At 34.5% G+C, this 17,171-nt stretch overlaps 1 protein-coding gene across 1 annotated transcript; it reads right to left on the reverse strand.

Moving 5' to 3' along the window:
* Positions 1–3,397: 3,397 nt before the first annotated feature.
* LOC129956582 (uncharacterized) lies at positions 3,398–4,144 on the reverse strand. Its single transcript, XM_056068509.1, has one exon. It carries the CDS (start codon positions 4,142–4,144, stop codon positions 3,398–3,400), a length of 747 nt encoding a protein of 248 aa, XP_055924484.1.
* Positions 4,145–17,171: the final 13,027 nt, after the last annotated feature.

Raw genomic sequence — 17,171 nt, forward strand, 5'->3', positions numbered from 1 at the left:
TTTCTTTTTTTTTATTTGTTAGTGACCACTGGATGTTGTTAAACACACCACAGACACCAGGGCCAACGCATTTCTCCCGCGCCAGTTTATTTAGTAAAAATTAGGATGCGAAATCTTTGAGAGAACAATAGGCGTATTTAAATGTAAAATTATGCTGCAATATTGCTATAGTCGTGGAAAAAAGGATCTCCTTTAGTAAAGGATATTCTATAAAATGCTCCTTCTACTAAGGGTCAGGAGGAAGATTCTGTTAAAACTGCAAAGGTGCATGGCTGTGGCGACGTCCATGTCCCATAACACCAGGACAACAAGAAAATTTCTGCGTGTTCTGAAATATAGATTGCAACCCGAATTTTTATATTTTGTTTGTTAAAACTTTTACCTACTGACGTAGTAGGAAAATTAGAAAGCAGAGCATGAAACAAAAAAAAAATGTACAGGGTTCTGTTTAAAGATATCGATGAAACAGATGGAAAAGTTTCATGATAAGGAACATGTTCTGTATATATTATTCTTACATTACTATGAATTGTTTTGTAACCAAATGCATTAATCACCCCTTTCGGTTCACAAGATTTTAAATTTTCTATGAATTCTAATAAAGACAATGGTATTCAGAAATTGTTATTTGAATTCCAGAACGAAATCTCAAAGACCTGTAAAATAAGATTGGTAACATTTTATTTTAGATAATGCTTAAGTATCGTCATTTTTATTTTACACAATTCACAAATGTCATCGTAGTTATTACTAGCCATCAACAAAAAAGAGTTTGAAGAAATGAAGATAAAATAGAGTGAATAATTTCCATTCGCTTGTGGCTTAATTATACGACCTATATCATACTCAATAAGATGCAGACAAGCATTTCGTATCTTTCTCAAAATAGTTTATAGCGGAGAAACTGGAATATGAATATCACCAATTAAGTTTAAATCCAAACTAGCATATTCGTAGTAGCGTTACAGGAATCATTCTTTTTTTCATAGTTGGAAATTTGAAACGATGTCGTTGCTATAATTATTTCTTCAATTTTGCTAACACATCTCACAAATTTCGTTTATGTTTCACAAATGTGGTACGAATTTACCATAAGTGTAAGCTGGTTCATTTCAATTGTGTAATAAGTGTACTGTATTCTTATTTAAAATCAAACGACAATTCGAAAGCCAACTTTTTATTTCATTGAGGTGCAACGACCCCGAAACGAACTCAGTACGAAACTGTTTTTGAAAACTGATCCCATGTCAGCAGGGTTACAATAATTTTATCGCTGAAGACAAGCCAGCGTATGTTTGCTACATTCTTTACAAAAAGCGCCAACAAGGCGGTAACATTCCGCCCCGCGTTGCGTATTTATGCAACACAAGTTACAATTCAAGATTCAAAGTTATAATCAACAATATACAACAAAATAATTTTTTTTCGAGTTAAAACATGAATATATATATATATATATATATATATATATATATATATATATATATATATATATATATATATATATATATATATATATATATATATATATATATATAAGACATAGAAATATATATAAGTATGAAGCATAAATGTACAATTAAATATGTAAAAATAGAAAATAAACATTTGAATATGTACAGAATAATATACAGTTTTTTTTTATGTACAGATTAGAAAATCAAGACTAAATGGGTAGGAGGCAAATTTTAGAGATTGGTCTTTTAAAATGACCATTTTTAGTTTTGACAATTACAACACGAATTTTGCCGTCCTGTCCCGGAATAACTTGGATTATTCTTCCAAGACACTATTTAAAAGGTGGAAGGTTATCCTCCTTTAGTAAAACCATATCATTTTCCTTAATTTTTGTACCTTATGAAAAATTGACCGCAAAAGTCTACACCTGTGTTAGAAAATACAGGGTTGGGATTTACTCGCTCTGGAGGTAAATTCCCCATTAATTGGTCTAAGGGAGTAGGCTTGCACCTAAAACAAGTTATACAGTTGCGCACAACCTTTCTTGCGATATTTTTGCCTCCAATGGGCCAAAATTCTTGCCGAACAAAATGTAATAATGATTGAGGGTCTGCGTGAAAGTTCTTTAAGTGATAATACTGGAAAATTAGAGTGGTAATTTTGTGCCTTTTAGGCAGTATTATCTGATGTTTATAATTATAACTAACATCTGCATGAACCAATCTACCACCTACTCTTAACAAATTGTCTGCATCTAAAAAAGCATTTAAATGACTTATAGGACCCTCCTCAAAGTTTCTTCGTTTTTTAGGGCCTTTATCTCTTTATAAAATTCACTTACCTGAATAATCTCCATTAATTTCTTTTTTGCTCTTTCCAATTCACTATTTGTGATTGGACCGGTAATTTTTGTTTTATTCTTAATATTGAATAAAAACCTGCAAAGAAAACTAAATACACGAATTAATTTTACATAGTCATTACTTATGGCTAAAAACTCCTCAAGAAATGAAATATTACTTACAGAAGGTAAACTAATGTTTGACTGTGATTTAAGTTCAGTCAGATATTGTTCATCTGAAATTGCAAACTCATCAAGTTCAACACTAGAATAATTTTTAGAGTCCGGTAAATAGTCAGGACCACACCACCATAATTCGTTGGTTAAGAGTTCACGAGGGTTCAAACCTCTAGATATTATATCTCCAGGATTAAGTTGGGAAGAAATATGTTTCCACTGGAAGTTTTCTGTTAGAGTTTCTATCTTTGATACCCGAGTAGCAACAAAAGATTTTAGTTTATATGAAGGTGTCTTTATCCAGGCAAGTGCAATTGTTGAATCTGTGTAACAGATTGTTTCACTGATTAGCATCTGAAAAAAAGGACGAATTCTTTCTATCAACTGCGAGAGAAGGAGACACGCTGACAACTCTAAACGAGGGATCGAAATTACTTTAATGGGAGCGACTCTTGATTTACTGACAATAAGTTTATTGACAGCTGTGCCATCTTCCATAATAGATTTCATATAAACTACCGCTCCGAAAGCAGCTTCAGACGCATCAGCATAACCTACTACAACAGTTCTTTTATAAGATTCTGTCAAGATATGTCTAGGAATTTTGAGATTTTCGATGACTTTCAAAGATGTCACAAAATTCGACCATTCTGGTTGAATTGACTGAAGGAGAGTATCTTCCCAGTTCAATTGTTGGATCCATAATTTTTGCATAAAATTTTTGGCCTTTGTGATAACAGGACCAACGAGACCTAATGGGTCATACAAACGAGCGATAACTGACAACACGTGTCTTTTAGTGTAGAAAGGCTTGATCTTTAAGTCTACCTTAAAAAGAAAATAATCTTCTTTTGGTTGCCAATTCAGACCCAAATCTTTTACTGAAGAATGTCGATCAACGAGAAAATATTGTTGGTTAGCTTAATCAGAGCTATTATTTAGGAGTTCAGATGAATTTGAAGTCCATTTATGAAGCTCCATGCCACAAGTTTGCAGCATTTGTATCAACTGCCTTTGTAATTCCTGGGCTGCTTCTAAAGTAGCAGCACCCGAGTCGAAATCGTCCATATACACATCTGTTAGTGTAATTTGCGAAGCTAACGGAAATTTTTTCGCTTCATCCAAAGCGAGTTGCTTCAAACAACGAATGGCCAAGAATGGAGCCGATTTTGTGCCGTAAGCGACAGTGTTAAGACGATAAGTAGTTGGAGATTCATTCATATTATCCTTCCATAATATTTTTAGCAGACTTCTTTGTGATTCATCAATTAATATTTGACGGTACATCTTCTTAATATCTGCCGTAAATGCGTATTTATAAGTCCGAAATCTAGTCATTATTTCAAAAATATTTTCTTTCACTGCACCGGCAAGAAGCAAATCATTTAAACTTTGTCCCGATGTACTAGGGGCACTGGAATTAAATACAACCCTTAATTTTGTGGTTGAGTTTTCAGGTTTATAAACTCCATGATGCGGCAAATAATAGGATCCTTCACAAAGGCCATTATTTACTTTTTCCATATGACCCAAACTTTCGTATTCTGCAATAAATTCCTTATATAAATTTTGCATCATGGGATTCTTATGCAATCGCTTAACTGTTTGGTTAAGTCTAACATTGGCTAAGGCTTTAGAATCACCCAGCAAACCTTCTTTCATCGGCATTTTAACTACGAATCGACCATCCTTATTTCTAGTGTGGGTTTCTTTAAAATGCGCCTCGCAAAACTCTTCTTCACTACTATGAATAGTATTTTCTTCACTAATATTTTCCACTAACCAGAATTTTTCGATTATTTTTTCTATATTCTCATTTCGAGAAACTAAACTACATAAATTATTAGTACATGGCTCTTGATTGTTTGTATTTACATAGCCACCAGCGACATAACCAAATACAGTATTTTGAAATATTAATGAATTTAGAGATGAACATATTTGTTCACCCTTAACAATTTAAAAGAAGGTTTCAGCACCCAAAAGTGAATCGATTTTGGAACTCCGTGTAAATTCTGGATCACCAAGCATAACCTGTGGAATTTCTAAATTCTCTAAATTAACTTTTGTTGCTGGAACCATATCCGTAATTTTATCTATTACAAAAAAGGTTTGTGATAAAAAGAAACATCCATTACAATTGGCTATATTAGCAACAGCCTCATATTCAATCGAAGTAGAAATTCCTTCTAATCCAGAAACCGATGTATTTATTTTTTGTTTTCGCAAATTCGCGTTGTCAGCAAACTGCTTTGTTACAAAATTTGCCTGAGAAGCGCTATCTAATATTACTCTAGCTCTCGAGAAATGGCCATAAATATTCTGAATAAGTACTATTGCAGTTGGAAGTAGAACGCTTTTATTTTTTATAAGTAAGCAGGCAGAGGAAGTATGCTGTGAAGCGGCCGAAGTTACATCTGTTGGGGATAAATCAGTCCTCGGCTCCGAAGGAATTGCTTCGGAATGAGTAATATTTTCTCTTCCGATCGAAGGTTTGCTATGTCTGTGCAAAAGATAATTATGATTACCATTTCAGATGTTACACAAGTACTTAGATTGGCAACAAAAAGCTGATTTGTGCCCTGGTTTTAAGCACAACACACAGAGGGAGAGTTTTTTAACCATATTAAAATGTTCCACAGCATTTAAATCAAGAAAACTTTTGCATTTATAGATAGGATGATTTGCTGGTAGACGACAAACAGGGCACTTTGATGAAGTGTCATTTACCTTTGTTACTAAAGTACGTGGGTTAGAACTTTGGGAAATAAATTTCGATTTTGGTGATTGAACGATATTACTTTGCAAATTTTCTAAAATTTGAGATCTTTTCTCAATAAATTTTATAAAGGTATCCCAATCAGTTAGCTCATTTGACGTCAAGGTCATTTCAAATTGTTTACGCGATTCTTTATCCAATTTCTGCATAACAATATTAATCAACATAGCTTCACTTAGTTTATCCAAATCTAAATCCAATAATTTTAGAGCTCTTAAATGTTTGTGTAATTGATCAACTAATGATCTTAAATATTTAGCACTTTCATTGTGCAACTTTTCAATCGAAAATATTTCATTAATATGAGTATTAACAATAAGCCTTTTATTATCAAATCTATCTTCCAGAGCTTTCAACAAGGAATGAAATGTATCGTCATTCGATATCATCTGAACCGCCCTTCCAACTAAGCATGATTGTAAATAATAAAGCTTTTGCGTCTCTGAAAGTTATTTGTTAGAAGAAATTAACGAATCAAATTGAGCTTTAAAAATGTTCCATTCCTAAAAATTACCCGAAAATTTTGGTAATGGAATTTCTGGCAGCTTGATATTAACATCATTATATTTATTAATTTTTGCATTCCCATTTTCATGCATGCAATTGTTAAAAAGTTTTTTCAAGCTTACCTCCAATTTTAGGAAATCCGAGTCGATATCCTCGAAACAATTTTCAATTTCCAATAAATCTTCATCTTTTTTCACAATTTTGTAGTAGTCTTGTCTTAAAAGTTCAAATTGTTGATTTAATTTACGCACTTTATCCAACTTGACTTCAATTTCTTCTATTTTAACATCCTCTAACTGTTGATCCTTTATTGACTTTAATAGTCTGGTTATTTGCGCTTTGATTCCACAACGTATCCGATTTAACGAAGTAACGTCTTCCTCCATTATTATTTACTATTCAAATCAAAATTTAATTAAAATTCAAACTCCGCGAGCCGACCAAATTTTATGGTACGAATTTACCATAAGTTTAAGCTGGTTCATTTCAATTTTGTAATAAGTGGACTGTATTCTTATTTAAAATCAAACGACAATTCGAAAGCCAACTTTTTATTTCATCGAGGTGCAACGACACCACAACGAACTCAGTACGAAACAGTTTTTGAAAACTGATCCCATGTCAGCAGGGTTACAATAATTTTATCGCTGAAGTCAAGCCAGCGTATGTTTGCTACATTCTTTACAAAAAGCGCCAACAAGGCGGTATCAAAATGACTTTGTGTGTTTTTACTTTTTGCCAGTGTACATTTATGCATTTTTAGTATATTCAATGCATTTTTTTTGTGATAGAGAACGGAAATGGAGGCGGAGAATCCACAAAAAAGATATTTGAATAATTATTGAAATGGATTTTTATGTATTTTTTAAAAAAAATAAATGCATGTTTCTCTCTATCGCAAAAGTATGGATGTTAAACTAATTCAAAGTGAATATTGTTTAGTCTTGTGGTATTCTATTCTAGATACAATGACGACAAACATAGCAGACAGGTGTGGTTTCTCCCAAGGAAACAAAAGAAAAGAAAAGAGAAAATTTTGGTTTTTGCGGAAACGAAATGATATAAAATCGATATTAAATAGAGAAATCCAAAAAAGGAACAATCCAGTGCATTCGCCATAACAAGAGACGATGTCTTGCAGTCCATCGATTTTTTTCAATGCTTCAGCATTATTCTGGAATTTTATTCAAAATTTATATAAATAATGAATTTTATAAAGCGAATCTGATCTTGTTATAAAACAACTGATAATTTCGTGTCTATTTGATATTGAATGAAACCACTCCACAGTTTAAATGAATATTTTTTTAAAGTCTTTCAAATGAATAAGATGCAGTAGGCTATATATAATGAATGTGCACAGAGAATCTAGAATATCATTTTTCAAAATCTGCATTACTCTTAAGGATTGATATGAAATAAAAATTGTACTTCTTCACCCAGACATAACATCACAGCGCGGAAACACAGAGCTTTCTGAAGAATGAACTTTGTTATAACTATGGAAAATTTTTACACTCATCCAATATAGAAAATCCGAAGATGAAATATTTAAACATCAGAATAAACGGGAAGGATTTAAAGAAAGTCAGCATTCTTTCTGCATATATTAAAATGCTCATATTTCCTTTCATACTTATAGAAACTGCAAAAAACATCGAGAGCATACAAAAATTAAAGATTAGGACAGCAAGAAAATTTCGGCGAATAAGCGGCGATCGGAAGTGTTTGCCTTTAAGTAAAATTCTAAAAGGTCGATTTCAATTCCAATTTTTATATTTTGTATGTTACAACTTCTTGCCACTGACATCATGAGTAGTAAGAAAAAGGAAAAAAGGAAGAAAAATTAACACATAAGGGTCTAGTTTAAAGTTTTTTTATGATATTTTTTTATTGGTCCTTAAAACCTTAGGGATACACTGAAAAACAGGAAGATTTAAGTTTCATGAAAAGAAACAAGTTCTGTATAATGAACCCTTATTCAATCATGTTCACTAATCAAACCTCTAGATAACAAGAAAAAAATACAACCAATATTTAATAACACATTCGTCTGCGTTACGAAGCAGGGAAACATGTATCATTATAAGCGATATGAATGAATCTGAAAAAAAAAGAAATTTCATGAAAATGAGCAGATTCAGAATTACTTTTATTATATATGGTAGCACAATTTAAAACCCTGAGAAAAGAAGCAGACATACCACAATAGAGAATTCTAAAGACAGCAAAAATAATAATAAATAAAGCAAGAAATAATCATCTGACATAATTCAGAATAAATCACCATAAGATAATGCTTTATTTAATTACAATACACTTAATTGTTTAAGTGTGGGCAAGACCCCAACACTTCTTGAGACAGCAATTTAATGTATGATTAAATTGCTGTCCCCCCCCCCCACCGGAATAAAAAGTACAGCCTTAGGAAGGAAAAAGAAAACTGAAACTCAGGAAGAAATTCTACAGAGTTTCATGAAAAGGAACAGATTCTATATAACCTTTCCTTATTTTAATTTGAGTTGTTATTCAGTGAAGTTCACTAATCAATCCTCCCGTTCAGAAGGTTTTAAAATATTCTATGAATTCTAATAAAGATAACAGCATTCGGAAAATGTCATTTGGATTCCTGAGATCTGAAAAGCGAGATTGATATAATTTGAATTTAGATAATGCATAAGTATCTCATTTTTCATTTTTAGAGAGTCACAAGTGCCGTCATAAGTACAATTATTTTTGTCTCCATAAGTATCACTAGCCATCAACAAAAGAAATTTAAAGAAATGAAGCTAAAACAGAGGGAATAAATTCCATCGACTTGCATTTTAATCATACGACCTCATTGAAACTCATTAAGGTAGGTAGGTAGGTATGGTGAGGTTTATTGGCACAAGGTCCAATTTAGGACAAGCTGCGCCATCCACAAGGCCACCAAACAGCAAATGTCTATGCGTATACCTGGTGTGTCCGATTCGTAGACGAATTAATTTTACATCTGCGCATCGGTTTGGTAAAACTGGCCACATATTTATTTTTGGTTGAATAGCATGTAGTTTGTTATCAGCTTGCCTGTCCCAAACTTCTTGCCACTTTTCATAGATATACCGTTTGATATAACTCGATACATCACAAAAGGGAACACGAAAATTGAAAGGTTCTGAAGCTAATTTTGCAGCTTGATCTGCAAGCTCATTGCCATGGATTATAACATGACTCGGTACCCAACAGAAAATTACGTCGAAATCTCTGTTGACCAGCATTGATAGTTGTTCCATGATTTGTGCAACAATCGGATGACAAGGGTAATCAAAATTTTGTAATTCTTGTAAAATACTGATGTTGTCGGTGTATATACAAAATTTACGAGTGTCAAATGAAGAAATACTTTGTACAGCATATAAAATAGCAGTTCAGTATACACAACTATGCTGTGTATACTGAATAATATTTGGGGAGAGTATAATTGTAAGAAGTGTTATCTAAAATAACTCCGAAACCGACATGATTCATCATTTGTGAACCATCCGTAAAGATTGTTTAATAATTGTTGAATTGAGCGCGATGCTCAAGGAATTGTCGCTGAAGCGACTGTGCATCAATACAAGATTTTTTGAAGCCAATGAATGGGTTTATGTGAGAAATCGATGGTGTATTCCAGGGAGGAAAGTAGAAATGGTCAACAGACAAAATTCTCACTTCAGAGAGTTGTGTGTTAGAAATGAAAGATTTCATACGTTCATAAAATGGACGGGTAGCCGTTGAACGAGCATTATAAATTCGCAATTGATTCAGAGTGGTGCAATTTAAAGGATGTTTCGGTATAGATAAAACCTTAAAATAATATTGCAATGATAATTTCTGTCGACGCAGAGAAAGTGGAAGTTGATGGCACGTCACATATAAACTTTGCACTGGGGATGTGCGGAAAGCTCCTGAGTTATTCCTCAGAGCAGAATGATGGATTGTATCAAGTTTTTTCAAAGCAGAAATGTTGGTAGAACCATATGCTATACAACCGTAGTCTATCCGAGATAAAATTAAAGCTTCATAAACTTGGATTAATGATGTCCTATCAGCCAACCAAGATGTGTTGGAGAGAACCTTTAGGATATTTAACATTTTTTTCGTAGAAATGAAATGTGAAAAGAGAGTTTTCGGTCAAAAATTACTCCTTTAAAACGAAATTCTGGGACCACGGGAAGAACTCTGTTGTGTATATAAATTTCAGGTTCATGGTGAATACTGCGTTTTCTACAAAAATGGACGCAACAACTTTTACTTGATGAAACTATGTATCCGTTCTGATTGCACCGTTTGACAAGAATATTCACAGCAGTTTGCAACTGCCTTTCAATTAGTCTCATGTTTGATCCCTGGCAAGAAATTTGTAAATCATCAACATATAATGTGCTTGAAACTGATGAAGGAAGTATTAAAAGAATTTTAGAAATATGAATGATAAAAAGGGTAACGCTTAATACGCTACCTTGAGGAACACCTTCCATTTGAATAAAAGAGTCAGAGAATGTTGTTCCAATACAGACCTTAAAATTCCGACGAGACAAAAGATTTTTAATAAAAAGTGGTAATTGACCACGAAACTCAAACTCATAGAGGGTTCGAAGTATCCCATAACGCCAAGTCTGATCAAATGCCTTTTCAATATCTATGAATATCGAGACTAAATGATTTCTGCGCACAAATGCATTACGGATTTCCGTCTCCAGCTGTAGAATATTGTCTAGAGTAGATCTAACTTTGCGAAATCCACTTTGATGTAATGGTATGAGTTTTTCCAATTCTAGTTGATGGATAAGCCGAAAATTAACCATTCTTTCAAATGTTTTACTTAAACAACTGGTAAGTGCAATAGGGCGATAGTTTGAAGGATCCGTCGGATCTTTCCCTGGTTTCAAAACTGGAATGAAAGTAGCTTCCTGCCATTGAGAAGGAAAAACTCCCTCATTCCAAATTCTATTATAAAGGTGAAGTATATAGTAAAGTGAGGGAACACTCAAGTGGCGAAGCATATGGTATGAAATTTTATCAGGTCCTGGGCTAGTGTTATGAGATTTAGAAAGTGCCTTTTCGAGCTCATGCATGTTGAATTCAGAGTTATACGGGAGGGCAGGTCTTACTTTAAAGTTAATTGGTTGTCGCTCAGCACAGCTCTTAATACTTAGAAACGTAGGGTTATAGCTGTCCGAGCTAGACACTTTGGAAAATGTTTCAGCAATAATATTAGCTATATCTCTGGGTGATGAGTAAATAGAGGAATTATTCTTTAAAACAGGAAATGTAAATTCTTGATAAATACCGTTAGCAGCCTTTACTTTTTTCCATAAATGCTTGCTAGAAATATTAGATTTAATACGAGACACGTATCCAATCCAATATTCCCTCTGACTGCGTCTTCGAACTTTTCGGGCAAAAGCCTTTGCACACTTGAATGCAACGAGATTTTCTGTTGTTGGACGCCTTCTAAAAATATTCCATCGTTTACTTTATGCCTTCTCTGCTTCACTGCAGGTATTATTCCACCAAGGTTTGGAAAGCTTACGAGGTCTTGTAGAACTTTTTGGAATTGCAATATCAGCGGCATATAATATAATTTCAGTTATTTGTGTAACAGCCTCGGAGATATCCAAACAATTAACCATTGCTTCAGTAATTAAGGCCAACTGCTGAAAGCTGTCCCAATCTGCCCGTTGGAATAAGTAGACAGATGGTCGTTGTGCCATCCTAACACTATCAGCAAGGGTAATGAAAATTGGAAAGAGGTCACTATTGAGAAGATTTCTTCCAACTGAAAAATTTAAAAGTGGAAGTAAAATTGGCGAACATATAGCAAGGTCTAATGAATGAAATGAGCGAGTGGGTTCGTGAAAATATGTCTTTTCATCACTATTTAAGAGGCAGAGATTATGATCAGAAATCAACTGTTCAATTTGTTGACCACGAGAGTTAGTGTCCTCATTTCCCCATAGGATGCTATGTCCGTTAAAATCACCGAGCAGTATAAAAGGGAAAGGAAGTTGATCCACTAAAGAGTTTAAATCTTCTTGCAAAATCATCTCACGTGGAGGGAGGTATACACGGCAAACTGTTATAAGTGTCTTTATGTGGACTTGGATAGCAACAGCCTCCAAATTGGTATTAAGGATAAGAGGTGCGCTGGGAAAGGAGTTGGAAGTGAAAATGCAGACACCTCCTGAAACACTAGCGTTTAAATTTGTATTTGAATCCTTGCGTATGCACTTGTATCCTTTAATTTTAGAAATTATTGAAGGTTTTAAATAAGTCTCTTGTAATGCAAAATAGACAGGCTTGTGATCATTTAAAATCGATTTGATTTCGACTGTTTTGGAACGATACCCACGACAATTCCACGAAATAAAACCAAACATGAAAAGAAAAAAGAAAAGAAAAGGAATGTTTGAACAAACTACAAATGACCACCTGGGGGCGATTTATTAGGAAGAATGTTGGTACATTTCTACATCAGATATATCAGATGTAGATGGACAAATTGATAAAATAGAATCTGAAGTATTTGGTATATCAGAAGGATCTGGAAGGTTTAGGAGCGACTTTCAGTGTCATATTTTTTGGCACTTGGAGGAGATTTTGTTTTCTTTCGTTTCTTCTTGGGGAAACCAGTTACAGAAAATTTTGAATCTTTTGATTGAGAAACGGGTTGAGAAATTTTTTTAGAAGTAGATGCTGAGTTTCGATTGCTTTCAGTTTTTTGTGAGTTATTGCTCTTTACTGATTCAAGAGCAGAATGTTTACAGGAGAAAGTTTTCAACGCATTAATATCTGTAAAGTCTGTCTGAGAACTAGTACATTTTAATGTTGAAGTTATGGCGGCACTATAAGTCAGGCCAGGTTTTGGTGTTCTGTCTAAAACAATTTTTTTTGCTTCTGCGTATGAAATATTTCTTCTAACTTTCAAGCTTTGAATTTCTTTTTCCATTTTCCATTTAGGACAGTCACGGGAATAAGCAGGATGGGGCCCAGAGCAGTTTAAACATTTGAAGGTCTGTGAGCTACAAACTGAAGTTTCATGATTATCAGCTGAGCATTTGGCGCATCGAAGGCTGCAGCGGCAAGTTCCCTGGGAATGTCCGAATCTCTGACATTTAAAGCAACGCAGAGGATTCGGTACATATGGTTTAACTTTAGATTGTATATAGCCAGCACGTATAAATTTCGGAAGTTCCGAACTACTGAAAGTTAGAATGACATGTTTTGTTGGAATGAATGAACCATTACGTTTAATTTTTATGCGATGAGCTGCACAAACTTTTTGGGAATGCAATTCCTGAATGAGTTCATTCTCCGAACAGTCTAAAAGATCTAAAGCGGAGATGACTCCTCGAGAAAAATTCAGTGTCCTGTGAGGAATTACCTCTACAGGGAAGTCACCAAGTTTTATTAATTTCTGTATCGTAGCAATCTGTGTTTTTGATGAGGTCTCAATAAGATCTCCAGACGGAAGTTTTTTAGTTGATTTGACATCACCAATAAACGAAGAAATCAATCTTTGAACGAAGAAAGGTGAAACTTAATGAAAGGTCTTTGGTGTGTGTAAGGTTAGAAATCTAGTATCTTCAGTGATAGGTAAACGTGGCAAAGTGTCTGAAAAACCCATGCAAAAAGGGGAAAAATTCGGGCCCCGACGGCACCGCCCTTCACGGAGCCCAACAAGGGAAGGCAGACACCGGCTCCAGATATTCCCAGCCTCGGCGCTTACCATGGTGCTAGCCGGGACCTATACGCTGAGAGTCACCCCCGGGGACAGTGACCACCCTTAACGCCTAGCTCAAGAAGTGACCCCTTCGCTTGATCCCCTTGAGCAGCCCAGTCAAATATTTGGGATACCGGCCGATTGATACATCGGGGACAGAAATGTACCACCCGTCTAAAGGGTCGCCACGCACGGCGAACACGTGGAGTTTTTGGCTGTCCGTTAGAAGCAAGAAGCAAACAGAGCGGCAACCGCTTCTCATGGAGCTCCCTCGCTTACCGTCGAGGGATGGAAGGAAGAAGTAAAGAGAAGGGGAAGGGGGGAAGGAAGAGAAAAGGGGGGAAGGAAGAGAAAAGGGGGGAAGGGGAGAGAAAAAGATTAAAAGATCCCTGGGTACCTCGGGATTGGGACACCCGTACCCACCTAAAGAAGGTGAGCCCCTGAGGAGGAAACTCATTAAGAAGTGGACAAGGACTCTTTCTCAAAATAGTCTACAGCACTCAAGCAACTTCAGTATATATTTAAAAAAGACATAATTCCTACAAGTGTAGGCTAGATACTAGCATTTCTTGAGCAGCAACTCAATGGTTAGTTATGCCGTCAAACGTTTACAACTGAAAGAAGCCTTCCAAATCTTTCTCCGATATTACATAAAAAATATGAATCGACTTCTGGTCTAATTACGCACCCCCATTCAACCTCAATAAGCAGACGCTTCCATAATTTTTGTCCGCTTAGAGGCAATATTTACTCTCTGATTAAGCTTAAAAGACTTACTCCAAAGGATACATTATTCTCATTTATCTAGCAATCAACATTTTTGCTCTGCCTCTCTAACCTTATTTACATTTAGAAAAAGATGTTTTACTCCAGATGCGCAGACAGGCTACCGGAATATTCATCTACCTACACAGCATGGACACCGGATGCCAGAAACTTCAACTTGCTGATTGGGAAAGAAACTGCTCGCCACGGATATCGAGATAAAACCTAATCAGGATCTTTTTCAGATAGTTATATGGGCTCCTTATACTATAATTGGACACGCGTCACCATTCGCCATTCGGTTTTTAAAACTTTATGTGAAAAAAAAGTACGCAAGAAAAAAGCTGGAAACAGTTTCTTGGAAAGGAACCGATTCAAAATAAATTATTACATTAAGATGAATTAACATTCAACCAAATTTACTAATTAACTCCTTCATGTTGACAAGTTTTAAAAATATCTTTCAATTATATAAAAGACTACGTTAAGAAATGTAATTCGAAGTTCAAAACGAAATCGAAATGCTTTCTTTGTATATTATATATTTTCATGTCAATTGATTTCTCAACAGATGATTTAATACATATTTCCACGTATTTACAAAAGTTTCCTTAAACTGATATTCCCTACTCTATAATTTAATTTCATATTTCCTGTCTCGCTTAGTTACCTAAGGTTTATAATCCTTGTCTCATCTCATATTTTCATATTGAAAAGAAAAAAAATATATATTTTTAAACACATATAACTCAAATTTGCTTAATCATCAGTATCCGTGTCAACCATATGTTGGAAACAGCATGGTCAAATGTCGCTCTTGTGCCAAATGCATTCGTCTCTTTAGAGGGCAGAACCTAATGCTCTAAAATACAAACCAATTGATTCCAAATATATATAAAAAATTCCTTGCGATTCTGAAAACCGTAGATTGAGAAATTTAAATATATTCTTCCAATTTTTATGCAATTTATTTGCTATGTAATGTGTATGCAAACATGTCTGCTACATGCACCAGAGAACCGGAAGGTTGCAAACCACACATTGTCTTTTTAAAAGAGTTTTCTTTTTGTTAATTACTGCTCGTTATAATTTTAAATTTACATTCCCCATCATTTGAAATCAGAGTTTAAAACAGAAAAGAATTATAGAAGAAGATAAGTTTCATAAAAAGGAAAAGATTTAGAATATAACACATCACTTAATATGTCCCTGGTCTAACGCATATATGGCAATATTGTTGACAGACCACGTCATTCCGGGTAGTACTAACCTTCAAATAGTACCTGTCAAAATGTCATAGCATTCTGATCGTTAGTATAGATGTTACAGTCGTTTTAATGACACCAGTTTCATAATTTTCAAGACAATGGATAGAAAGGGATTTCGTGTCTTGATGAAGCACTGTATTTTGATGGGGTAAAGTAATGTTGACGCCAAACAGTGGCTTCATAAGCCTTACGGGGACTCTGCACGAGGGAAATGAACTATTATTGACTGGTTTGCAGAATTTCAACGCTGTCTTACAAGCACCGATGATGCTGTCGCCCAAAATTGACAGTTATTCCGGGAAACTTAAAAAATGTTCACAAATTTAAAAAAAAAAAAAAAGACCTCAAAGCGAAGTTGCGTGAGATAGCTGACACGTTGAAGATATCAGAAGGGAGAGTCTTTACAATTTTACATGAACATTTTGGCATGCGCAAGTTGCTTTCGAAGTGGGTGCTGTGTTTGTTCACACCGGACCAGAAATAACAACGCGTCGACTATTCGGAGCGCTGTTTAAGCGAAATAAAAAGAATTTCTTGCATCGGAATGTGACAATGGATGAAACATGGATCCATCACTACATGCCTGAATCAAAAAGATCGTCAGCTGAGTGGACAGCAGCCGATGAAAGTGGTCCAAAGCGAACAAAAACTCAAGTCTTGCCTGCAAGATTATGGAATCTGTATTTTGGGACGCGCATTGAATTTTATTCATCGACTATCTTGAGAAAGGCAAAACTATCAAAAGTGAATATTACATGGCATTATTGGATCGATTTAGTGCAGAAATCAAGAAAAAATGACCCCATGTGCATAAAGAAAAAAAAGTGTTGTTTCAATAGTGTTGTTCAAAGTGTTGTTTCACCCCACCCACCCATCGCACTCTTCAGATCTGACTCCCAGTGTCTACTGGTTTTTTGCAGACATCAAAAAGATGCTCCAGGGAAAGAAATTTGGCTCAAATTAAGAAGGGGTTGCCGAAACTGAGGTTAAACGTCTTCTCTAGTCAACCCAATTTAAATTATCACAATTTATTCATTAAATCATTTACACGGATTTTTAATAAAATCACTAATAATACTAATATTAGATGTCAAAATTTCCGTGAAATTTAAAAATCAGGAATATCGTCAAAATTTCTCTGTTATGCGTCAGAATACCATAAGAAGGAAATAGTTGAATTATTTTTCAATGGAATAATCAAAAACGTTTGCATCAAAAATTATTTTTTTTTCAACTAAAAAGGTCCAATAGTCATCATGAATGTGCAAGTTGCTCTAAATTATATTGCAATGTGTAGCGGAAGAAACAGACAGATATACAAATTTTTTTGCCATTAAATAAACAATTTTCCATTTAAAATCAAAATTACGAATAAATCAATATAATAGCTAACAAATGTGGTTCACTTTTCCATTATAATATATTTATTTCCCTATTTATTCAGTTTTGAGATTTTTCGAAAAGTGGGAGAGTGTGTATGAAAATTAAATAATGATTGAAAATCTTTATTGCTGGGGGATGCCGTCATATTATTCTATATATAAATACGTATATACCTGTAACAAATGACGTTGGATATAAATTCTGTTTATAAAAGACATATTTATTCAGACTTATTTTCTTTAC

The sequence above is a fragment of the Argiope bruennichi genome, chromosome 11 (genome assembly GCF_947563725.1).
Source record: "Argiope bruennichi chromosome 11, qqArgBrue1.1, whole genome shotgun sequence".
NCBI classification, from domain to species: Eukaryota; Metazoa; Arthropoda; class Arachnida; order Araneae; family Araneidae; genus Argiope; species Argiope bruennichi.